Source organism: Xiphias gladius, chromosome 15 (assembly GCF_016859285.1).
Source record: "Xiphias gladius isolate SHS-SW01 ecotype Sanya breed wild chromosome 15, ASM1685928v1, whole genome shotgun sequence".
Classification (NCBI taxonomy): Eukaryota; Metazoa; Chordata; class Actinopteri; order Istiophoriformes; family Xiphiidae; genus Xiphias; species Xiphias gladius.
The window spans coordinates 12,144,634-12,169,774 of NC_053414.1; the positions used below are offsets into that span (position 1 = coordinate 12,144,634).

The following is a 25,141-nucleotide window of genomic DNA, read 5'->3' on the forward strand; positions in this document are numbered from 1 at the left end:
CTCATAGTTTGGCTGCTCCAAATCGCGGAACCGAATTCGTTCGCGCTTGTTTGTCGTCGACTTTAGAAAGTGTAGATAGGTTTTTCTTTTTTCTTCCCCCCCCTTCTTTTCATGAGCCTATGTATTTTTTCTACCCCTCCCAGTCTGCATGCAGGCTATGTCAGAGCCATGGTCGGTCACCTGAAGTTCAGGGTTTTTCCCCCTTTCCTTTGCAGCCATTCATTGCAGACAGACTGCGATCAATAACGCGGTTAGAAAAGGGAAATGACAGTTATGCTCTACTACGTTGCTTAAAACAACGAGGCGCCGCAGCAGCAAGCCTATTGTAATTCCCATGTGGTTTATTTTTGTAGGAGGCTGGTTTACTTTTCTACATTTGACCCTCTGTGTCTTGGATGTTCGTATTGTGCCTTTATCAGTCCAGATAATGAAAAAGCTGCAGTAACATACTCCGGCCACTAGAGGATTGCTTGGACGGTAGGGGGTAATGACAATGATTATTAAGGGAATTATCCGAGAGTGGCATTTTTTGCTCTTGATTATTTCTCCTCAGTAAATTGCGTAAGCAAACAGCTCAGGTAGGCACATTGGGTATGCAAATGTAATGAATAACCGAGTGATTCATCAACGATGGCTTGGTACATTTATCTTATGACACTACCTTCTTCATTTCTTAAATGTCAGACCATGCCAGCTGTTCAGAATGACCAGCCTTGATCAAAAGACATTTTGAGTAGTTTCTTTTACCCAGTTTACTGACATATAGTCTTCTTTTAATGCCCAGAGGTTTAAGGAATAAATGAGCTTCTGCACCTGTCACCGGACTAACATTTCTGACACATGAAATCAAATGTACATCAAAGTGTGATCCCTGTAGCATCACACAGTGTACACATTTTTTTTTTCTTTTCTTTTTTTCAGTGATAATATTCACTGATCTACTGCTCAGGTGTTTGACCTAGGGTTGAACTTGGGAAATTGCAGCGGTTTGCTGGGAGGCATAGAGGGGGAGACTGGGTGACAGTAGGTGCAGTGAGTGACTGTGAGTGTATTTCTGACTGTGTGTGTGTGCGCGACTGAGTGTCAGGGAGTTATTTCGACAGTGAGCCTTCACTGATATGCTGCACAAGGAATATGTAAGCCACATGGTTGGGCTGCACAGAGCAGGGCCATGATATAAAACTGAAAGTAAGTCATTGCAGGCCTTTTAAATAACGCTGTGCATATTGAGGCTTCTTTTAGGGTGCTTGTGCACTGAATGTGTTTTCCTCATCGTTCACCAAAGCCTGTGAATTCAAAGGGTGTATTTAGTGTACAGTGAAATCATGAAATTTGAGCAGTAGCATCTTATTTCAGTACCAGAAACAAGGTGCTTTCTCCTGATTTTTCGTTTCTTCATTAGCAAATTTCATCTATTCTATTTGAGTTTTACTCTTTAAAGCTTTTCCTGGCATGTTTGTACACTTCTATAGAATGAAATTATGAATACAGAATGGAGTACAATATTGCCCGCTGATACTTTGATAAGTTGTCACTTATCCTCGAAATAAGATAAAGTGTCTAGTTTTGGTCAATCAGAGTGACTCCTTGTGTGGGACTTCATGAAACGTCACCCTGTTAACAAGGACACCTGTACTGTATATCAATACATTTTGAATATTTTTATGATATGAGTCAGTAGTCTCAAATTGGAGCAAAATTCAAACTGATGGTATGTTTTTTTTTTTTTTTTTTTTGTATGTAGCATACATAAAAACATGTTTTAGTACCTAGTTGCCCACCTAGGTGTAATAACAATTGATTGTCCATTACAACATCCAAATGTACCCTGGAGATGAATTTTCACAACTAGGATTTTCTTTTAAAAAAACAAGCTCTTCATTATAATGACTAAAATATTTAAGGTTATACTACACTGACATTTTTTTTTTTATAATTACAAAAGTGGTGGACTGAATAAATGTAAGATCTGACAATGAAAATGCATGAGGTTGCCTTTGCTAAGCCCTTATTTTGGAAAACTTGTGTTTCAAAAGATACATAGTTGAGGGGTGAAAGCTGTATTTGGCCCAGTGTCGTCATTATACAGTGTGGATCAGTCAAACATGAAGTCCAATATCTGCTGTCTTTTGGACATGACAGTCAAAGTAAGCCCATGTCAGCCTTTCAATTAAGCAGCTTTGTAATTGGTCTGCAACAAAAATACTCTTCACCCACATATCTGAAATCATGTACTCCTGTGTAGGCACTGTACTCGAGCACTACTCTGCTGTGTTCCTGGGTTTAAATGAAAGCCTTTCTGATTTAGGAGCTGTTTCCCTCCTCAGTCAACAAACTGTCAAAGAAAAGTATGAATTTGTCAGAAGCTTTTTGCGCTTTGTTTTGGATCTTCCCACTCAAGAATGGAAGTGTCACCTCATGCCATTCGCTGTCAGTCTGTGTGTTTTCATTATTCAGCCAACAACACCCTGGTGGTGTGCCAGCCAACAAGCACAATATCGAGCTTCAAATCTCTTCATCTATGGTGAAAAAGGGCAAGCTAATACACTGGCTTTAATGCTGAGGGTGCTTTATCTTAGCACGGACCCAGATATATGGGTTGCGTAGCCCAGTGTGCACTGTCATATTGTCTGTGGCACAGCTTGTGAGAGGAGACTATTTTTTAAGTGCGTGTGCATGGCACGCACATGGGAAAGTGAACACGCAACCGTTCTGTGTCTGCGTTCCTGTGTGACTGTGGGTATATGAGCTGGCTATGGAGGTCACAGTACAGTATGGCGCCTTCACTCTGACAAGTAAACATGACCTTTGGTGCCACAATGAAAACTTCCATTCTTTATGACCTTGTAGTGTGTTGTTGTTTATGTAATTTTGCTGCCTTATTACTCACTCTTAAAAGTTAGGGTCGGTTAAAATGCTTATAAGTTCTAGTACCTTGTGTATGTGGCTTTGTGATTTCAAAAATGACATTAAGTTAGTCAGAATAGACCTAAATATTCAGTATTGTTCTGGCACATTCTCTGCTAAAATGTACATATAGGCTGTTTTGTCATTAGATCAAATAAGTCCCCGTAACGTTTCTCAACCAGTCGTCATCCGTGTCTCAGATCCTTTTAATGTAAGTGGGTGAGTATGTTAAAAATAAGACAGAGTAAGAGTCCGTATAATAAAGAGCACAAACTTAAGTGTATTGGGAGGAGCAGTTGTATTCTGCTCCCTCCTCCCCTGGCTATCCACATTTGAAATGGAGAGACTTGAAACCTTTTTAGACAGAATTCTGCCTCTCCTCGTCATCCAATAGCTGACTGACTGGGTGGCTGTCTACCTTACTGTAATGGTGGGTCACTGGCTCCCTTCCACTTGCTATGATTATAATGACCTTGGTTGGGCTGGGGCTTGAAAACATTGGATTAAGGGGAAAGGAAAATGAGAGGAGGTTTCCATTTCGCTCTTGGCATAAAATTTGTGGGGAATTTCTGCCAAGAATGCCCCACCTCACCATCGCCAAGTTCCCCCTCAAGTTGATGGGGCTTGGGTGCTCTGGCAGTGTCGGGTGAGTGGAGCTCAAGCGAATAATGATACACAGGCTTTAACTTAGAAATGAATTAAAGGGCAGGGGAAAGGTGGTGGACACCTCGCTCACAGTACAATGTCACAGAGAGCATGGAAACCTGCTTTCAGTGAACATTCATATTCAGAAGACAACTTGACTCTGCCTATTGTGTTTTACTTGATAGTAACAGAAAACACTGAGACTGATGTGAATAAACAGTTAGTTGGGCAAGGTTTAATTATCCAAGTTTCAAAGAAGTAGCTAAGCCCCAGGGTATGGATCAATACTTATACACAAATGTTAACCTTATTTTCTACTTCAGACAATTGGCAAGGCACATAGGCGGCAGGGTGGTTTATCATCATGTCAGTTATAAGTTTCAGGCTTTATACGACTTTTTTTTAAGAGTCTTAAGCTCTTTGTGGGTCTGTACCTAAGCATAACATGAAATAAGAATGTTCTCAAAATAACTTCTTTCACATTGTCATGGAATTATGAATTTACATTTTTGTGTCAGTTTGTTTTACATAGTACATTATGATGTCTGTAGAACTAGGCTAGTGCCTGAAATTACTAATTGACTGAATATCAGTGCAGAACCTTGTATGCTGGCAGGTTTCATCTACTTTTGGTAAGTTTTGGTTAAATTTATCATTTGGGACCTGCTGGGCACAGCCATATCAATTGAAAACTATATTGTAAAACTGTGGGTGAGTGCCTTGTTCAGCATCACATTGACAATAGTTGTTGATGGATCTGGCAATTCAGAGACCGTAATTACAAGGCCTCCTCACTAGTCCTTAAACTAGCACAGGTAATATAGCGTTGACGTAGATCAGGACAGTAATGGCGAAATGCACAGCTGTGCTTGTTTCAGTCGTTAGTTTTTGTAAGGTTAGTGACAGTACTTGTATATTTACCATATTGTTTCGTACAGGACTTTAAGTTAAATACGCTCTGAGACTTGAATAAGTGAATTCTTCGTCTTGGCACAAAGAGAACATGAATTCAAAAGTGTAAATTCCATGAGGAAAGCATTGTTAGTGCGTCGATTGTTGACTGTTAACTAAAGTACGCTTGTCAGTTTAGCCTTACCAATCCATTTTACCCGAGCTTAAAGACCCTCGCTTATTATTTAGATCCCCTGTTTAGGATCAGTATGAATTCATAGTAAGGTATCGCATCTCAGGGCAACAAGTAGTGGATCAGACAAAACCTGTCTCTCCACATTGTTTAACCCAAGTCAGTGTAAGTTATGACTGCAAATCGCTATATCAAAAATACTAACTCATTTGCGATTGACGCGGGTGCAAGTCCTTCTCCCTGTGTTGTTTAAGCCATTGACCACTGTACATTCGGGCATGGCCATAATAATAACAAATAATAAATAGGTGAGAATATAGAATCATACAGATCATGGGATTCAAACATACAATCATCGATCCTACTCTAATGTCCCTTCAGATGCACATAGTATTGAGTTGGAGCAATACTGACGTATTGTCTTCTTTAGAGTACTTCTTCACCATATGCAAATCTTTGCATGACTTCATTTTAACAATAAGAGTAAGGCTTATTTTATTTGTTGTATCAGTTTCAGAGCAGAATGTCCACAATTTCAATCATTATCCACCTATTTTTATTTATTAAAAATAAAAAAATACATTTCTGGATTAAAAAACAAACAGTTATGCCACCTAAATATGAATTAAAGCCCATGTCCTTGTTTTCTCTCTGTACTGAAAACATGCATAACATTGACCTTTTGAAATGTGGTACATATTAAAGTCTGAATTTTGCATACCATTGGACCGCTAAATTGTTGCTCTTATCTTGTCCTGTAAACAACAAATTTTCTTTATTAGAAAGTGTTTGAGGTCACTGGAAGGAGACCTGAGTGTTTTAATAATTTAGTAACACAAATATGTTTTCAGCAGAACAGCTGATAAAGCATTTATATGTGCATGCAAGAGAGAAGTTGTCTCAGTAGCTCACCCAAAGTTTTTAAGCTGGTCACTTATTTAATGGCAAAACAACAAAAAAGTGACAAAGCACCTTTAAAAGAAACTTTCCTTAAGCTTTGACCACTTTTATTATAGGTATTAGATTGTTATACAGTATTAGAGTACATAAAAAGATTTATGTACACTGGGAGTTTGACATTTAGAGCGTTTCATTTACTTAGGATCAGGTATTGAACTTGAATACTTCCTGAAAGCCATCCAAAATGTGACGGTAGCACCAGTTATCAAAGACTTTTAAACCAAAGTTGCGACTGAATGCTCAGTCAGATTCAATGTAGTTTACTTGTTTGTTTTTTTAAATCCAGTTTTAACTGAGTGAAAACATTATTTTGTTAATTTTGTACTATACCATTGTTATTGTCAGTGCCAGTAGCAAAAACTTTCACACTAGTCCTGCATTTGCCAGCGATGGTTAAAAAAAAAAAAAGAACATTAAAAATATCTGATTCATCTTGTACAGCATCTGATTACAAATTGCTTAATTCAATATCAATAACTTAAGTTGAAAATCACTGTGAAAATCTTTTTTTTTCTTTAGATGTGTGTTATCTAATAATTTCAAAGTGCGTTCTCTAGGCTGAGAATCCTCTGCAGCACAAAGTCAGCTAACAGTAGAGTACAGTACCTGCCTGTCTGCCTAGTCTCAATCAGAACCCCCTCTGTGTGGAATGGAAGTACCTCAGCCTTGGTAACGATTTTTCCCGTGTTGACAAGTCACAACATGGAGATCTACAGCTCAGAGAGCAGCCCTTTGGCTACGCAGAGCCCTGCTTGCACTGAGTAATAGCAATCTCACAGGACTAGCAGGCTTTCAGCTGGCAGCAGTTCATACAGAACAGCTCGTCGGTGCAGCTGGGAAAGACAGAGCAGAGTGGAGAGGGAGAGAGGAGCTGGTGGTGGTAGCAGTGGAGATGGAGGGAGGGAGGAAGTGGAGAGGAAGAGCTGTTAAGAGCTTTGGGCGGTTTCTCTGTTGTTGTACCACACAAGTGCATCCAGGCCCTGCAGGACAAGCCTTTAACAGGCATGAGGGATGGAGAGCATGAGAGGAGAGGAGGAGGAGGAGGAGGAGGAGGAGGAGGCGGCGGCGGCGGCAGCGGTGGAGGAGGTGGTGGTCTGGGGAGCTGAAGCCGGCCAGTCGTGCCAGACGCCCGCTCTAAACAGGGATGTGATTTATTGCTGGACTCTATCTCGCGTTTCACTCCTAGAAAGACACTAAAATTACATTGTAGAGAGATAAAGAACTTCCTCAATTGTCTTAGAAGAAAGATGATTGCCTGTGGGTTAGGAAGAAATTTTGAAGCATGTGGTACATCTTTAACTAGTTTATGAAATTGGGAAGTTTTTCTGGCATAAGTTGGCTTCTGATTTTAGTTTTTTGGCTATGGATTCGACTTTGGTTATTGCTTATTGACTGTCTCTGTAAACTCATGGCTTTAGAATATTATACATTGAATTTCCATAAAGTTGCTTTTTGAAACATGATAATTCAGAGCAGGTCATCAGCATATGTTTTTTTTGCTAAGGGGCTTAAAATGGCTCCTGGCCAACAAGTTGATCTTTGTCGCCCTCGCTGAATGCAATCTGCACAGCACAGTGCTACGAAATGACCTCACTTCCTGTGTGGGTAGAGGAGGGCAGGAGGCCTCTTACACATGCAGACATTCTCTCAAGCACAGCCTGGCTCTAGTTAGCCTTTAGTGCACTAGCCAGGCTAACCCCTCTCTCCTCTTGGTGTGGAAGTGTTTCCACATTGCGCATTTAGGCAGTCAAGAGCAAGGGACAGGCTAATGTCTTTAACTAGCCAGGCTAACAGCTGTGTATTTGCAGCTTTCTGGGACATAGGATCAGTTTTATAGGGAGATTAAAAATAAAGAGAAGGAGGGGGGCTATTACAGACACAGGATAGTAGGACCATAAGGCAGTGACAGCTCTCTAGGGAAACAATATATCACCTTTTAAAAGGAGAGTGGAAGGTTTTGGCCGCGGGACAAAAATCCTGAGAAGTTAAAACCATTGATGTGATGTCATCTCTGAGAAAGCCATTGTCAGTGCGGTGTGAGGTTATTTATGATGCTGAAAATGCAGGTGAGCATCTTGACTAATTCAGTATTTTAGAGGAAGCTTCGCCATTCGCACAATGTAGTAGTAGCATTAATAGAACAGTATGACTCAGGTCTCATCCTTTCATTGTTAAACAAGGGTAATTGGTAATATGGTCACTTGATTTTGCCCTTGTGATTCTAATGAGATTAGCCAATCACTTGATATTTCATTCTGTGTGAGGAGCCCTGTATCTTATGTTACCTGTAAGAACCATAACCACATGTAGAAGCTAATGAAGCTGGACAAATTAACAGAGTAGCATCAGCAGAGCTGATCAGATGGCTCAGTACATGATTGCCCGTATGTTCCCACTCCCCACGAATCTTTTGAATGGGGGCCATGTTGGTTCAGATTGTCATGTCATTAATCCCTCGTACTCTACAGGGGAGTGGTCAGCGGCAGATGTATTTGCACTTCCTCCAGAAGGTTTTCTAGATTAGCACAAATCCTCCCAGAAAAACCGTTTAAAAACCTCATTTGGCACGCAGAGCCAGACTTTGTGCTCATAGCTGGCCAAAGACAGCCATCCCGCCCTCCACATCTCATTCTCTCAGACTCCCCTGATTTTTTTTTTTTTTTATCCCCCACCTTGTGGTTCTCAGAGCTTAGCCCCATGTCGATTTGGACAGGGCAGTGTAATTGTTTGGAAACTCGGTTCTGTCATTTGCATGTAGCAAGCAGCCACTTTTCGAGTTTCAGTGGTTTGACCTTGTTGTACCTGCCAGCCAGAAATGAGATCATCAGAAGAGTAGACGAGAAGCTGACATCTCTCCTCCACCTACCCGTGGCTTTAAGTGATGGTTGTCATAGCAATCATTATGCCACAGAACAGACTCAGTGGGTGAAGGATGGCTTTGAATGCGGCAGCCTCAGGTCACAACCTGGTTATGACAGAACAAATAGACCTATGAGGGTTGGTTGCAGTACACAGTCTGCACAAAGTAAACAGCCGCATACATCGCATGTCAGGTTCATATAGATTTCAGGTTGAGATTGAAATTACTGGGGCAATGTCTCTTTTTAAACCTCGAAGAAGGCGAGGCAGGTATTGGTATAACAGAGAGGGAAAGAGCAGCATGGGGCGAACAATGCCTCTCATTCCCATCAGCTGCCCTGGCCAGCATTTAACATGGAGATTGGAAACGGAATAAGCTCTCCCCCATTCTCCCTGGACCTGCATGTAAATGAGGTTAGCGGTTAGCATTTCCTGCTGTGCCACAGCAATTCTTCTCCCTCTGTTGCTCCCTCTTTTTCCTTTTTTTTAATAATGGCCTGAAAGTGCTCCCCCTTTCCTGGGGTAGGGACCGGGACCAATCCTGATTAGTGTCCCTGTCCTAAGTGACAGGCTAAAATCCAAGCAGGCACTGCCTTGGGCGCCTCTGCCAAACAGCCGTCAACCCCCCTCCCCCCCAAAATCTCAAGATTCCCTCCCTCTTTCGTCTTCTTCGCTCCTCAGCTCATTCTCCCCTGCCTTCCTTTCTGAGCGTCTCTAATAGACACTGCCTCCGTCGCTCTAGCACACTGTCTCCTTACATACATACATGCACATATAGAATTACCCCTCACTTTTCCCCCCATTTCCCACCGGACCTTGCTTTGTATCCTTGGGTGGACTGGCTGCTATAGAACCAAGTGTCCCTTTTGCCTGTAGGGTGATTTACAAACAATACATGGATGCTGTACACACTCCCACCTTCCACCCTCCTACTCTCTCTCACTTCTCTTCCACAGCCACACAATCACCTCTGTGTTGAGCTTCAGTATGCCAGAAAACTACGCAGCAGGGTGATGGCCTGTTCTTTTCGCACTTGTTTCAAAGAATGTACCCCGTCTTTTTGAGAATGTTAGCGCAACGTCACGTCTTGGTTGAATGAGGTTACTCTGTCAACTGGAAGAAAAATGATCTCACTAGTGACATGACAGTGACATCCACATGAAATGGTTATCTGAGCAGTATTCATGACAACTTTGCCTGATATAAAGCAAATACATGAGGGAGTTATGTTAGTTAAAGAGTTGCGGTCACATGCTAATTACTCATTGTTTGACAAGACAAAAATGTGAAAAGTAAATAAGCACTGAAAAATATTACTGCTATGTCTCCATAGCAGCTATAATAAACTGCTGAGCATTGTGCCATCTTCTGGATGTTACTATGTCAGTGTGTAGGAAACACTGTGTTTGTGATTCCCTGTAAAACAACCACTGCAGCACAGCAAATTGATCTGGTTATGTCAGTCAAAATGTAATGCTACCAAGTGCATTTTAAGCACGCAAACTAGCACAAGCATTTATAGGAATAAAATGTTTAAATAACAAACTTGAAAACGTTTGTGAGCACAAATATGTCATAGGCACAATCTCTTGTATTTTTCACACATGCGCATGCAACAGTTTAAAGTTTACGTTCTACCCTATGTGGTCTTTTAAAACGCACTGCATGTGTTTGCCTGTATTCCGTTTCAGAAAGAAGGATGCCACCCACATATGCCTATCCCTATGAGACAGAATGGGTGAAATCTTTATGAATATGAACGGCTCTTTCTCACAGAATCAAGAGATTGATCTTCGATGTAGTGTTTGGACACTACACTGGCAATCACCCCCATTTATCAATGAGCATAAGAATGGCTTTCTTAAATTTACAAAAAACAATAATGTTTTTAAACTTTACAGGTCTCATTTAAAGGGGAACTTTCTCACAATTACTTATTAAAGTTTTTGCTACGTGCATATACACTATAATGATAGATGATGTGCATCATGCACATCAGCTGCTGATATTAATGGGTTCCTAAATCTATGGTGTAACTCTATCAGTCAAAAAACATTGTAAACATAAATTATTACTTTTCAATAATTTAGGTTAGTTAGTCCTAATTTGTACGAGGGAACATGCCATCTTAACAGCATCCTTCTGAATAGCCTACCGCTTTTTCAAAAATGAAAGGATTGTGTTTTGGCTGGTTAAAGACAGACTTGGCATCTGGCTTTTATCCACAATAATTGGAGTGTTATAATATGATTCATGATAGCTGTACAAATGACTATAAATTTTGGAAAGACAATGTTTGTATTGAGATTAAAGCAATATTGTATTGTGTCTTTAGCTCACAAGAATGGTACAATAAAGGAATTAAAGACCATGAAAGCCTAAAAACACCTAACCCAAAAGAATACTTAAAGTAGACTAAAGCAATGGAAATTTGTATAATGAAACATGAAAATATTTAAATAAATTTGGCTCCTTCCATACCCATGTGACCAAATGTTTTGGCTGCTCAGCAGTTTTAAAAGCTGTGATGAGATTTATGGTGCTGGAATAATACCTCTTACTGACACCTTGCTTTTGGAGACCCCCACCCATCTATTTTTGGGTTATTTCCTTACACTCCTTGAATGAAAATCTATTGCCCCATTTTCTAAATACATGAGCATTTTTTATTTTGTAAAATTATGCCATAGTACACGTTTAAAAACAAACCAATAAATGATGTCCAGTGAGTGGGAGACTAACCTTAGGAGGGCACTACGTAATAAATTTAGCCCCTTTGACATTTAATACTTTTTAAACAATTTTTTTTCAATTTTAAAATGATATTGCTATCAATTTTGGGCCACCCTGTAGTAGTCCCTGTATTGTGATGATTCACAGTAAGCCATTGTGGCTTTTATTGTCCAATTATCTTATCTTGTAGCTTTTCTTATTCATTCAGTAGAGATCTTCACACAGAATTGCTTTCAGAGATAGGAGGTGTGTACAACCCTGTTGGAAAAGACATCTTCTATTCAAAGGGTTGAGCTTATATTATTTACCAACAGTGTAAAGCAGATTTGAGGGAAAAAAAAAACACCAATATGACTCATCATTGCCTAAAACAGTGCAAGCAGCGAATAAATCATTCATAATAAAATAAATATTTTGACAGTTTGACAGTACAAATTATTCAGCAGCCCAGGGCAAGTAAGAAGTTGACCCAGGCCACTTTATTGGTCAAACCAGACTCCTAGGAATACTGGTATTCTGGTTTTAATATTTCTTACATTGTCATTAGCGAGTTAATCCTTGCCCTTCTGCTGTGCCACGCTGTCAAAATCAATGCCACCTCAGAGCTTGTCATGGATCCAGTATCTTGGAGAGCTATTTCGACTGGTTCATATCATGAAACACACCAGTGTTCCTCGGGATATTTATCATGCATATCATACATTTGTTAGTAATACTACTAGATTTAATCTGGCTGGCCTTTCCTTACCACAAATGCACCTGATATCCACGGCCAGCACCAGCAGCAAATTCACCCATGAATACAATAAGTGAGCCACTCTGTGTATTTGTGCACGTTTTTATGTTGATTTGATGATATGGTGTTTTTTGGGGGGTAAGTATACATTGTGGGCACTGTTGTAAACCAAAGAGCAGGACTCTTTTATGACAATATTGAATTGTTATATGATTTTTGCATCTATATGATGCAAAATATTTGATTTTGTCATTTATTTGAGTCACTGGAGTAGCCAAAAACTGACATTCACGTCTGGTTATTTCATGCATTTATTTGTTGATTGACTGATAGATACCACTGACAGTTTGGATAACAGTTGGCTATGTTTGGGTTCATCATTATGAAGGGGATGTCGTTGATGTCCTGATACACAGAGGCTGCCACAGTCAACCCCATGATTGGCAGTTAGTGTTAGCATTTTACATTCACAACTGAAATCAACTGTATAAACAGGACAAAAAAGTATTCAGGCATATTATTACAGACTGCCGAAGGCGAAACACAAGATACGCAAGGCGAAATCACACCTTCTATATGTTGGCAAACATATAGGCATGTAGGCTTGTCTAACTTCCAACTCTTATCTGGTACTAAAAACATGAAGGATAAAATTGATCCTTAAAGACAATAAGTGAGGCAGTCTCTACATTTGTGGACTTACTATGTTGTAAAAAGCATTTCGACCACTGACGATCTTTAGACAAATGTAGACAATCGCCTTATTCTTATGAAGGGGTAGAAGTTAATACCACCATATGCAGAAGTCGCTACAGTCACTCCCCGCTGAATGATAGTCAGCATTTTTCACCTTACATTCATGCCTGAAGGCAACTGCACAAACAGGTTAAGGATTTCAGGCATGCTATCAGAAATTGCCAAAGGCTAAAGAAGAGTTGCACTGTATAGCTATACCTTGGCAGGGCTGTATAACCTTAATTGAGCGGTGAGTTTTTCTGAATGAAACATGTATTGACATTAAATATTTTTCCAAACCTGTCCACAGAATATATATCAAAGTCCTTTTTAAATTTGATCAGACCAACATGTCAGTGTCTTCTGACCACTGACTGTCTAGTACATTGTACAGATCATTTTTGATGGGCTTTTGTTTTTTTGAAATTATTACTTTGTTTTCCTTGGATGTTGCGGTTCTACCAATTCATAGCAGCCATAGTGTGTTTGTTTTTCTGACTTGGTTGGCCGGTGACAAAGTGATGTTGTATATATCATCTATAGGCTGTTTGAGGAAGGAACTCAAGGAACGGTTTTCTGACTAATTTCTGATTAGGGAAATAAACGTTATCTGGTCTGGATGACTGCACATTAATGCACCATTCCAGCTGACTTTTTGTCGTTCTTCTTTTTCACTTGCATTTCTTTGTAGTCTTTTAAAGAAGATAAATATAAATACTAAACTAGGACCTCTAAAGTCTCTGATAGTATAGTGCAGTGACTATAAAGTGTCTGTCCTTTGTCCACTCAGTTGAATTGGAGATTGGTAGACTGAGATGGGATTTGACGGTCTCATGTGTAATGGATGTTACAAACATTCTGATGCTGTTTTTGGGACAGTGACAGAGAACACTGGCCTGTTTTCACTCACCAATTAGTGTCATTAGCCAGGTAATATAGTTTGATTTCAAGCCTGAGTTGCAAATTACTGCTAGAATGATGATCCTAAACATTAAGTGAGATGCTCTCTCTGTTTAACTGCAGATGGTGTTCTTAAGTGAGATGAAAAATGTTGAAATTTTAATATACATTATAGTATGTCTGTTTCTGATTGATAAGTTACTCGGTTAGTCTTTGCTGTAAGGGTTTCACACCATATTCACACAATTGCCGCATGATATTGCAGCAATAGGCAGTTGACTTTATCTGTTCAGGAATGTGGCAAAATTTCAAAATTAATCAACTGCAGGAACCACATTAACTTCACGGCGCACTGCAAGCGAACTAAATTCATATAACTGTGCTACTTGGCACATGAATCAAACTTTTGGAAGACAGGTTTGTTGATCCCAACTTTTACACTCATTTAAATAGTTATATGTGTAACACCCATGTTCAGCTGTCACATACTGTGGAACAATGAAAGCGCACAGGTAATTACATTTAAGTAATACAAACATTACCATCATACCATAATACAGACACATTTGCAACGTGACAAAAATGTTCAGAGATGTGAGTGGCACACAAACTTCAAATCCAAGTTGAATCACTTCAGTTTAGGACAATAAAGTGACTAACATTAAGTTAGTGATGTGTCAGTTTATGTTGCAAAGATGCAACAGACTTACCACTTCTCTCCCTCCGGCATTATATGTCTATAGCTTTGATGACACATCTGTGGTTATGAGCAAGAATTTTTTTTTTTTAACGTGAGATGCTAAAAATGGAAGGGAAAAATAAACTAGGGGGGGAAAGTGCACTTCATCTGCAATGAGGAATTTCAGAGGTCTGGGGCTCTCAGTCGTCTCATTCTCTTCCAAGAACACTTCTCCTTCCTGTTTCACCTCTGGCATGCCGCCCAAAGTACCCACAAACCACGGAGGCCAAGGCCGAAAATACACAGATGGTAATTTGCACTACATTTCAATACGACTCAGCCACCATTATATATAGCCCTGCTGCCTGAACCCTGATCCTCACTGAGCGTATCGCCTCACCTCAGATTCCAACTAAAAGATGTGGTCTTTATGTCTTTGTCACAATTTACTGGTTGGACAGGATAACAGAGATAGCTGGAGTTGAAAGAGAGGAGTCGATTGTGAGTTTTCATAATGTTTGAATGTCTAACATGAACCTTGATCAATACGCGGAGCATTTTTTTTCCCCCCTGGACCAAGACATTGTGTCAACATAATTAATTGCTAGAGGGATGTTTAACGGTTTAACTTACTCTTGCGTAGAAGAAAAATAAGTGTCAGTTTTTCAAGTCACTGAAAGTAAAGGCCTTGACTGCCGCTTTATAACTGACTATATAAGTATGTATGTACTGTAGAGTACAGTTTATTGCTTTTGCTTAATATAAATGGGTTATTTAAAGGAAAGTGGTGTTACTTCCTAACGTCGGGTACAAGTTGTGTGCTCCATTGTATGACATTTTGCCTCAGTGATCACGTCTTGTCCATTCCCTTGTTGGTTGTCATGTTTCATCAACTAAATAATGGAAATAACATGATGGATACACTTTGGAGCAATTATAATATTGTTTCTGCAGAAGAATAACACTATCTAACAGATTGATGGTGCATAATTTCATGTGAAGGGGGGGTATATGTATGCTGAGCTCCCACACATCTAGCTGGATTTATTTAGAATATCTGTGTTTTAAATATTTATTTTTGATGTTTGTATTCCTGGTTATGGAGATAGACGAAAGAGGGAATGGGATGAAGAGAGACATGTACAAGATGAAAAGAGAGCATGTTGGTGTGAAAGAGATCAAGCAAGTGAGATTATGGAAAAAGGGAAGGGAAACGATCCTGATCCAGTGTGTCCCAATTAACGGAATTACCTTCCTCCTCGGGAGGACTGTTAGTCATTTGCAGAGATGAGAGCCCGCCAGTAGAGCGTCTCTCCCACCATATTGTCCAGCAAGCACTAATAAGGCAACCCTGACCGCCGGGCGTGCTCATTAGCATAGCCCGCGGCCGTGGCAACCCCCGCCAGGGCCCAGCCGTACACTTAATTACCGCCGCGGCTCCTTCCATACTCACCGCCTTCCTTCCTATGTCCTCACCCTGGCCCTGCCTTCTTAACCCACTCCCAAACACACGAACACACACACACACACACACACTTCTAGTCATAGCAAGAAAGATGTGAGGCTAATCATTTTGGTGATGTAAATGTGATGGCTTTGGTCTTGGTATGTTGTGGCAATCTTTTATGTTATCTAATTTTTTATGGCTTTGCGGTCAGCAATCTTTGCGATTTTAGTGATTCCCTGACCTGCACTACTTCTCTCTCTATCTCCTGTGCTCTCTCTCTCTCTCTCATTGCTATATTAGCTCATGGGCATGACTCTCCTTTTGACATCAGCACAGTATTGATGCACCCCCGTCCAGCCTTAATCGGCTAATGGCCTCCTCTTCTTTCCTGCCCAGCCAAATCAACCCCTCCCTTAACCATCCCTCTGTCTGTCCCTTCCTTCCTTCATCCTCCCATCTCCACTCCCCCTACCCTGTTCAGTCCTGGGGTCAGTGAGGCCAATTTTCATGCCTGGCTAAGTCACAGAGTAGCTTTGTGTGTGTGTGTGTGTGTGTGTGTGTGTGTGTGTGTGTGTGTGTGTGTGTGTGTGTGTGTGTGTGTGTGTGTGTGTGTGTGTGTGTGTGTGTGTGTGTGTGTGTGTGTGTGTGTGTGTGAGAGAAAAAGAGAGAGAGAGGGGAGGAATATGTTAGTCAGCAGCCTCACACAAGTCATGTGGTGGGTGACCTCCTTACCTACCTGTACTCTAGTCCCTTGCTCTTCTCTCCCTTCTCTAAATCGCACTATTCCCTTTACCAGCAATCATTCTGTGTGACAAGGGTTTGGTGAAGTCTTGCTGACTCCTGTACAGAACTTGTGTGTGCATGCACATACAAAGACATGCACCCCTCTCTGACCTAGAAAACCCATGGCAAAAATAATCCTGACAAGTTCACATATGGAGATTGTTGACGGCACTGCGTGGTGAATCAATGAACAAATCCACTCCTGAAAAAGTCCAACTGTTTCTAGCTGTACTTACAGTCTATGAGCTTCCTGTCTATTTTCTGTGACAGGTTAACACAACAAATAGATTCCCAAACATTGTAAGTTACAGAGGTGTTACATCAAAATATTTTTAGCTGCTCAGTGTACATCTCTGGTCAAGCTCAAGACAGTTTATTCTGGCTGGTCTTGAAGCCTTTTGGCCTTCTCTGTATGCAGTCTCAGCCTGCACTTTGACTTGTTATGGCTCCCTCTTTGTCTATAATGTGGTGGAGCTATACATCTCGTCGGCCTAGAGAGAAAATCCCCCACCGCTGCACCACTGAATCACCCGTGTGTGAGTGATAACAGATCCAGACTGCTGAGCACCCTGCAGCTGTTTGTCTCAACATGCAAGTCATCCCCGCCATTACACTACTAAATGGTTCCCTTTCAGTGGCAGACGCTTGCCGCCTCGGCCCGTATCTTCATGCCTCCATCACTGGGGGGGTTGCTGTTGCTGTCGTTGAGCCAGCCACCGTACCAGAGGCAAAGCAGTTGAATGTGTATCAGAAAAAAATGCAGTGGGGGATGAGTTAAGCATTACATCACATTCTTGGTCTTGTATTTGTAGTTTAAATGTGTATGCTCGTGCGTATGTTTGTCCTCATGCATGTGGTGGGAATATAGCCGCAGTGGTGAGTACAGATCTCAGATGAAGCCCCCTTAGAGCTTGGGCCGGAGACCATGACCTTGGGAAATGTCATTCCGCCCACAGGGGTGGCTCGCCTGTGACACACAATGCCATGGTATTGGAGTGCATCTGTGCAATGTACCACTCTGGCAGAAGCCTAGTGGTGTAGTGTTGCATTCTGCTGCACCTAACCCCGAGGTTGAAGAGTGAACCTAGGGAGCAAGAGAGTTCAGTCTCAAAGCTGAGACCTTGGGTCAGCAATCTAGCGATTTCCCTCTAACCACATTACAGCCATTAGTGGTTCTTGCTGCTTTTCTTATGTCACATGGAAATGGGTCAAGCCCTGCCCCGCTTGACTCATTGACGCTTTCTCTCTTTCCCTCTCTTTCATTCCTGTTAACCCTACTCAGGTGGCAAAATGGCTTCAAGGAGCATGGGAAATTAGGTTCACAATTTGGCGTTTTCATTTGCCTTTAGAAAAGTATCAAAAAATGAGAAGGGTCATGCATGCTCTGTATGCTCATCGGTCTCGTAATATACGTCTTGCTTTGTTTTACTGTAAAGTCTATTAGACATGAGTTAGACAGTTTTGAAAGCTCTAAGGCAAATATTATGACATAATCTGTTGCATTGGTCTTTGGCATCTGACATTTTCTGTCAGTGCTGGTTTGTGCGTTTCCGTAAAATGTAAGATGGAAGTGTGTATGTGTTAGAGATGAGAGGATGTAGGGACGTGTGTAAGCCCTGTTTGATATCTGTTGCAGCAGGAGAGGAGCGGTCATAGTAGGTTGTGATTTTAGTCACCTTAGTGGACCATGGTGAGCCATACTGGCCAGATGTCAGCCAACTCTAATGATCCCAACAGGTTGCTGTGCTGGGTTGCCTGGCAACCGTTTTGCCTTTGCCTGTAAACAGAGAGCAGACCCACTAGGCCTCTGTCAGGGTCGTGAGGGTGAAGACAGCTTTGGAGTGTGTGGATATACAGTATGAGACATTTTGATTAATTCTTTCATAGTCTCATGTTTTTGCAACTGTATGAGTGCCCAGTTTATCAGAAATCTCAGCCAGTTTCTTTTTCATCAGATGTTTTGTGAGGTTGTGTACAGTAACTCAAATAGGAGAAAAGAAAAGACTCAGTTTTGACATTTTGTTTTTCCCAGGCTTGGTGCTTTTGACATATTCTCATGGAGGTTTGTTAATATGTATCAGGAATATTCACTTTCCTTTGTTCGCCCTTGTCTGGCAAGCTGTAATGTTTTGCTTATGAATATTGATACATGAAGTGTATATTAATGACCCTTGGTGACCTTAACCCTATCCTTATTGGCTCCCCGGTGGTATCTGCAGGCTCATGAATATTAATCTAGTTCCGTAACCTCCATTACCCTAATCTTTGCTGTCTAGCCTCCCAGAAGGACCTGTTGTCATGGTAACCCCTTTACTAGACTCTTCCAGACCAAGGGTGGGAAAAATATGGTTAAAAAAGGACAGAAAAATCTAAATTACTCAAACATTCTGGATGCGCCTTGTGGAAAGCTGCCATTATATAATAAAGAGGTTGAATTTGTGCAGGAGGTCATTTTAGTGGTCTCCTTGCTGAGCACTGAAGTGTATTTTTGCACTTTAAATGGCTCTTTGACTTTGGGCAGGTGTTTTTGTAATGAATGTTCAAACTTGTGGTCCCAGTTAGGCTACTGCATGGTACAGATCACTAATTGCTCTTAAAGATCAGACAAGCAAGCATGGGAAATAATAAAAGTGAATAGTAAATACTAATTTACAATGTTAAAAGCAGTCTGCAGTCAGTAGAGGCTATGACTATGCCCTCTGCTTAACTCTTAGTATTAAGTGTTTGATGTTCACAGTTCTTACTCAGGATACTCAAGTTTTCAGCTAAAAGATAATGCCTAATCTCACTGTTCACTAGAGTAACATGGTGATATCTTTGTTACAATACTAATACACCATTTATTTCTGTTTCCTCAGGGTAAATTGTATGTTTTCTCTCCTCTTCCAGATGTGGACAGCAATGAGGAAGGAGGGCCTGACGGCGGTCCTGTGGAGGAGGAGGCCTGGTTTGGGAATGCTTCTGACACACGTTCAGAATCGTCGTCCTATGGAGACACCCAGGATGAGCTCCTCCTGCCCAGGGGCTCTTCTCCTGATGAACGACTTGGAGTCAGCACTGGGTCCGGGGACCATGATACATGTGGAGGTGAGAGCTCACTTGGTTGCCCCACGCCCGTCCATCGTGCCTCTTTGGAACTTCTTGGACTGGATGGAGGTGCATTCTCGGCCCAGGACACACTCTCCTCCGTGGTATCATCACTGTATGGGGAAGCAGCATCTCGTGCCCTGGGAAAACCCCTCAGCAGTAACTTACGACGCCTCCTAGAGGCTGGGTCGCTGAAACTTGACACTGGGGAGCTCCTGAGTCGGTCATCCAGGGGAGGTGCTGGGGGGGAGTCTCCTCCAATTGGTTTAGCCCCACCCTTGACCCTCTCCCCTTCTTCCCACCATGCCCACCAGTTAAGTGCTCTTGCCCGAAAACTGGCTAATAACAACAACAATAGCGGCTCAGCCTCACCAGCCTCCTTGGCACCCTCAGTCACCAACATCAAGCAAGAGCCCCTTGACCCCTTTAACTCTGTCAACCCTAGCAATGGCAGTGGCTTTGTATGGGCAGGTGTTGCAGATAAGTGGCCACCGGCCAGCTGCTCCACGCCCTGCGGCTCCAGCCTGTCCCCAGACTCAGCAATCCAGAAGTTAAAAGCAGCAGCAAATGCTGTACTTCAAGACAAGAATGCCGTGGCCTCCTCCTCAATAACTTCTTCTTCCTCCTCCACCTCGGCCTCATCTGCAGTGCCCGCCCTCGGAGGGGGTGGTCGAGGAGATGATGTGGTGCGCTTTGATGCCTTCAACTCTCCGTTTAGCCCACAGTCAGCTAGTTCCACCCTCGCTGCACTTTCCAAGAAAGTCAGTGAGCGGAGCCAAGCCTCGTCAACGGCAAGTGCTGCTACTGACCACCAAGCCTCAGCAAGTTCTTTTCTATCACTTGTGTCAATGACCTCCTCTGCTGCCCTGCTCAAAGAGGTGGCCGCCAGGGCAGCGGGAAACATGCTGGCAGAGAAGAAAGAGGGTTCCCCGTTGGTGACTACTGGTGTCCTCCAAGAGGATGTGAAGCCCCTGCTGGACAAGAACCAGAAGGCCCCCACGCCCTCTACACCCACACAGAGCCTAGAGTTGCTGTTGCCCTCTACTCCAAAGGGCAGAGGCAAACCCAGCAGCCAAGCAGGTAATCTAAATGGACAATAAAGTAATAATATACGCATAGCAATCGCTATACACATACTAATATTATACATTAATCCATCAATCAAAAAATGGTCACACCAATATAGATAATAAGAGTAGAGCTCAGCTTAGGTAAGGTACCTTTTTTTGGATATTTCTCCTATTAAAAGATGTTTTTTCTTCAGTGACACACATTTACAAAACACTAAAGCACACTCAATTCTTGCCTTGTGTTAAACGCAGAATCAGGCTATGAACAAGCTTGCTACAATGAAATAAAATGATCTTATGTTTCTATAGAAAGGAGATTATGAAGTTTCAAGATCATTTCAGCTTCATTTCATTTATGATAAGTTTTCATCCACCTTCACTGTGCCCTTTTCTTTCGAAAAATAATTATGCAAATTTACCAGAAGTTAAAAACAAATATTTCCCCTATTATTATACTTATCCCCATTCAGCATTTAACAAAGAAATAACACCACTGATGCCATGAAATGCAAATTAAAACTGTTAGTACTAATAAATTAAAACTGATATTGCAATCGAAGCGCAACTCCAAATAGATAAGATGTCTTTGCTTCATATTGTGGGAGAGTAGTAGGTTTACTTGTCACCAAATTACTCTCAGAGAAAGCACAATTCTGAACCTCCATGACATGTTTTCTCTACTTTTGTAGTGGTTTTGTTCTCACCTCACTGGCGCTAAAGTAGCTTGTAGTGTAGTCTCAGCTTAACTGTCAGCCGAGCAGAGAGCGTAGCCGAGAGAAAACAGCCCTGGCTGGCCTTCGAGTCTGGGAAATGGTCTGTGGGCTCGACAGGGGGTTCCAACTGAGACCTTACTGCCTTCCCAGACCAACTCGTTTGTGCTCGGATGTGCGTGCTGCCAAAAGGGGGCCGTCAGTGTGTGCTCGGCACAGTGGGGTGCCCTGGAGTCCATATCCATCTCGGCAGCCTCCTCCTGGCTTCAGCCCCCACTCACCAGAGCCCTCTGCACTGATCAGCACAGCAGACTTAAGGCCAAACACATCATACTTTCCACTGACTGGATACAGATGCGTGCACACTCTCTCTCCCTCCCTCTTATGCTCTCTCTCTCTCCGCTACTCACAAATGGTCATGCAGTATATTCTGTAAGTGTGTACTCAGATGCAGACACATAACCCAAACAAGGGTGCGCACAAAGATCTCACTCTTGCACAGGGAGAGAAAAAAGCTTCAAAGTGCAAGCTCTAACTAAGTAGCCTTTAGGGAGAACAGAATGTTTTCAGAGAGATGGATGGGCACTTTTGAGGGATTGTGTCGCAACCCCGCCAAATCTAAAATGGCTGGAGCAATTGACTTCAGACAGATGAGGCAGTTGATGTAATATTCTGTGATCTGCATGCTAAAAAGGGGGTCTGCTCTAACCTGTGAGCCGTCAAGGTCGAGCATCGCTGTAAAAATGCAGGTAGTTGTTTGGTCGCCAGACTGAAAAATGTGACCTTGATTATTGACTGTCTTGTCTTGTTTTATTGTTGTCCCTTGCCAATTCGACTATAAAACTGTATTGCACTGTTATGTTCTGCATTTTGCATACACAAGGAAAGCTCATTCCCTTTTTCTAAAATATGGGTGTGATTACATAGGAAGCAGACATGTAAAGTGCTGAGATAAAGGTACCAAACTCACACACATTTCCACTCTCCTGCTTTATTTCTACTTCACATGCCTCAGCTTAGTGTAAGCAGAAGTCATTTTTGCATTGTGATCTCCTCTGTGCTTGGAGAGGTTGGGCCGCAGATGGCAGTTTATTGTTGCAAATAGGCAGTCTCGAGGTTTTACACCTCAGGTCAATGAATGGCTGAGCACAGTAATTTCACCAAACACTGATTACCAGATGTTTTTCAAGGAACGGCACTGGAATACTTATGAAGCCATCCTGACAGGCCCTTGTAGAATTTGTAATGCAATCATGCCTCTTTCTAATAAGACCAATTAAACAGTAATGGATGCCGGATATGAAGCCAACAACAATAATCGAGATACTAAAACATGTTTGAGTTTTTACTTCCATTATACCATTGCTTCCAGCTGGCATTTCCCTTGATAGTTTTCACCATTAGTTGTGCTGGAGTTGTCTCTTGCAGATCTGTGAATACTGTAGTTTGCATTTGGATAGGTGTGATTTTTATTTCCTTTCAGTAATGGAGGTATATTTCAGCAACATATAATACATTTTTTCCATGCTCTAAAATACTGATGAGTAGCTTCTGGAACTCCTTAAATGTTCTTTGTACGTAGTAACAATGACCTGTGGTCCCCTCAAGGCTCTCCTGAGGATGGTGGCAAACCATTCCAGTGTCCTGTGTGTGGGCTGGTCATCAAACGCAAGAGCTACTGGAAGAGACACATGGTCATCCACACAGGCTTAAAAAGCCACCAGTGTCCCCTGTGTCCCTTCCGCTGTGCTCGCAAAGACAATCTCAAGTCCCACATGAAGGTGAGATCTTATGGATATTCTTGATCTTGGGACCCTGTACCCCTCTTCATCCCACCCGCATCATCTTTAATCAGTGCTTATTATGGCTCTTGGAATATAATTGTTAGCTTTAAAGGACATGCATGCTTTTGTTAAACTTGTAACATATCCTCTACATGGCATAATTAAACACTGCTGATTGTTTGTGGTAGAATCTCACTGATAAATATAACTGAAATAAAGCAAAGAATCCTGTCTTTCTTTTTTGTGTACTGTAGTGTAAGAGAGAAGAAGTGATTTGACACTTAAACCTGTCCTCCTTTTCCAGGTACATCAGCACCAGGACCGGGGTGAGACATTTCAGTGTGAACTTTGCCCCTTCACCTCTTCCCGTCACTTCAGCCTGAAGCTTCACATGCGCTGCCACCAGCATTTCCCCCGCACAGATGTCAAGGTAAAAGAGGAGCTCACCACCGACACGGAGGGCGAAGGCTCCCTGATGGGTGACAGCGGCTCCACAGACCTGAGAGGGACGGAGGTGTCCCCGCTGCAATCAGACACTCAGCAGCAGACGTCCTCTCCGGTCGAGGCTTCCTCCAATCATGTCCACATCAAGGAGGAGCCGCACGAGAGAGACCTGTCTGTGCTCTCCCCCTTTAGCATCTGCAGGGAACGTCCCAGTAGCAGTGCCAACTCCCTGGACCTACCTGGAGTTGGGGTTGGAGTCGGGGTCAGATCCAGTCCTAGTGGTCCAACCACGGCCTCCCTCTTCAGCCCTGACATCACTACCAAGACGGCCACTGACCTGCTTATGAAGCTATCAGGTTAGCATTCATTTTATGATAACTTACAATACTTGATGAAATGCGATTCACTCTAGGACTCCAACTAACGATTATTTTTTTGATTGATTAATATGTTAGTGCTTTTGTCTATAAAATATCAGCAAATAGCAAAAAATGCCCTTGATGACAACTGAAAAAATTGCATATTTTGTACGACCAGCAGTCAGTAATATAGTTTTGAGAAATGCTTGGAGAAACAGCTTGCACAGACACACTAATAGCTTGAGTCCTGTAATCCATAATGGTTTTGTTTATTGTACCATTTTCTCAACTTGACTTTGTTAACTGCAGTCATTGCAGTTGCACTTTTATCATGAGTATTTTACTTCTTCGAGACTTGAATGTGAAGACATTCGTGCTGATCTGATGTTGTCTCGCCTTTGCCTTACGTTTTGTTTTGATTTCTTCACTGTCACTAGAAATAACATTCGTAAGAAGTGTAAACAGTTTTATGTTTATTGTTTCAGGTCAAGGCCGCAGTTTGTCTCTGTGAGCTGTTATTAATGGATTTTAAAACAATGGGAGCATAAAATGTCGGGGAGTTTGTTCCAAACTGTCGTGAAAAAACAGTTTTAGCTCTTGACAGTGGCAAATACATTAATTTGTTTAGACTTTGCATGGATATTAACACAAGTAAAAATGTAAAATCCCACTCGTTTTATGGTTTAAACAGTGAATTGAATTGAAATAATTTATGCAACATGTGCCAAATCACACTGATTGGGTAGATTCAGACACAGACATATGTTTGAGCAGCTTTTCAGAATTTAACTATTATTGTGCATATTGAGGTATGTCTTCACTTGTACACAGGTTTATTCACAACCTTGATTTCAGTGTATTACCCACAAATATGATAGAAAAGTAGGCCATGGACTTTTAGCCTTTTCACAACTTTCTCTTTAGCCTGGACCTTTGAAGTACCACATGCCTTTAAAATGGTTAGGACACCACCAAAAGATTTCAAAACTTGCCCTTAGGACACTAATTCGAGGAAGACAGAATACTGTATATATGACTAAAGATTTGGATTATTTTTATTTTATTTTAATTATTTAAAATCACAGTAGACGGTCGCAGATACAAAAGGCTTGAAATACTCCAGTAACACCCCTGAAAAACCTGCAACACTGGGATAAACACAGGAAGGATGTCACCTATGAGATCTAAATTTTGCGAATCTGTATTCAAAAGATGGCAC

The 25,141-nt window shown here is 41.7% G+C and overlaps 1 protein-coding gene across 2 annotated transcripts in view; it reads left to right on the plus strand.

The window, feature by feature from the left end:
* Positions 1 to 25,141, plus strand: part of znf827 (zinc finger protein 827) — a 67,125-nt gene that overhangs the window by 799 nt on the left and 41,185 nt on the right. For both annotated transcript variants that reach the window (XM_040144866.1, XM_040144867.1), the window contains exons 2-4: positions 19,358 to 20,635; positions 22,944 to 23,116; positions 23,424 to 23,919. In XM_040144866.1, coding sequence (XP_040000800.1) covers positions 19,358 to 20,635; positions 22,944 to 23,116; positions 23,424 to 23,919 — 1,947 coding nt within the window. The remainder of the gene's footprint in view (positions 1 to 19,357; positions 20,636 to 22,943; positions 23,117 to 23,423; positions 23,920 to 25,141) is intronic.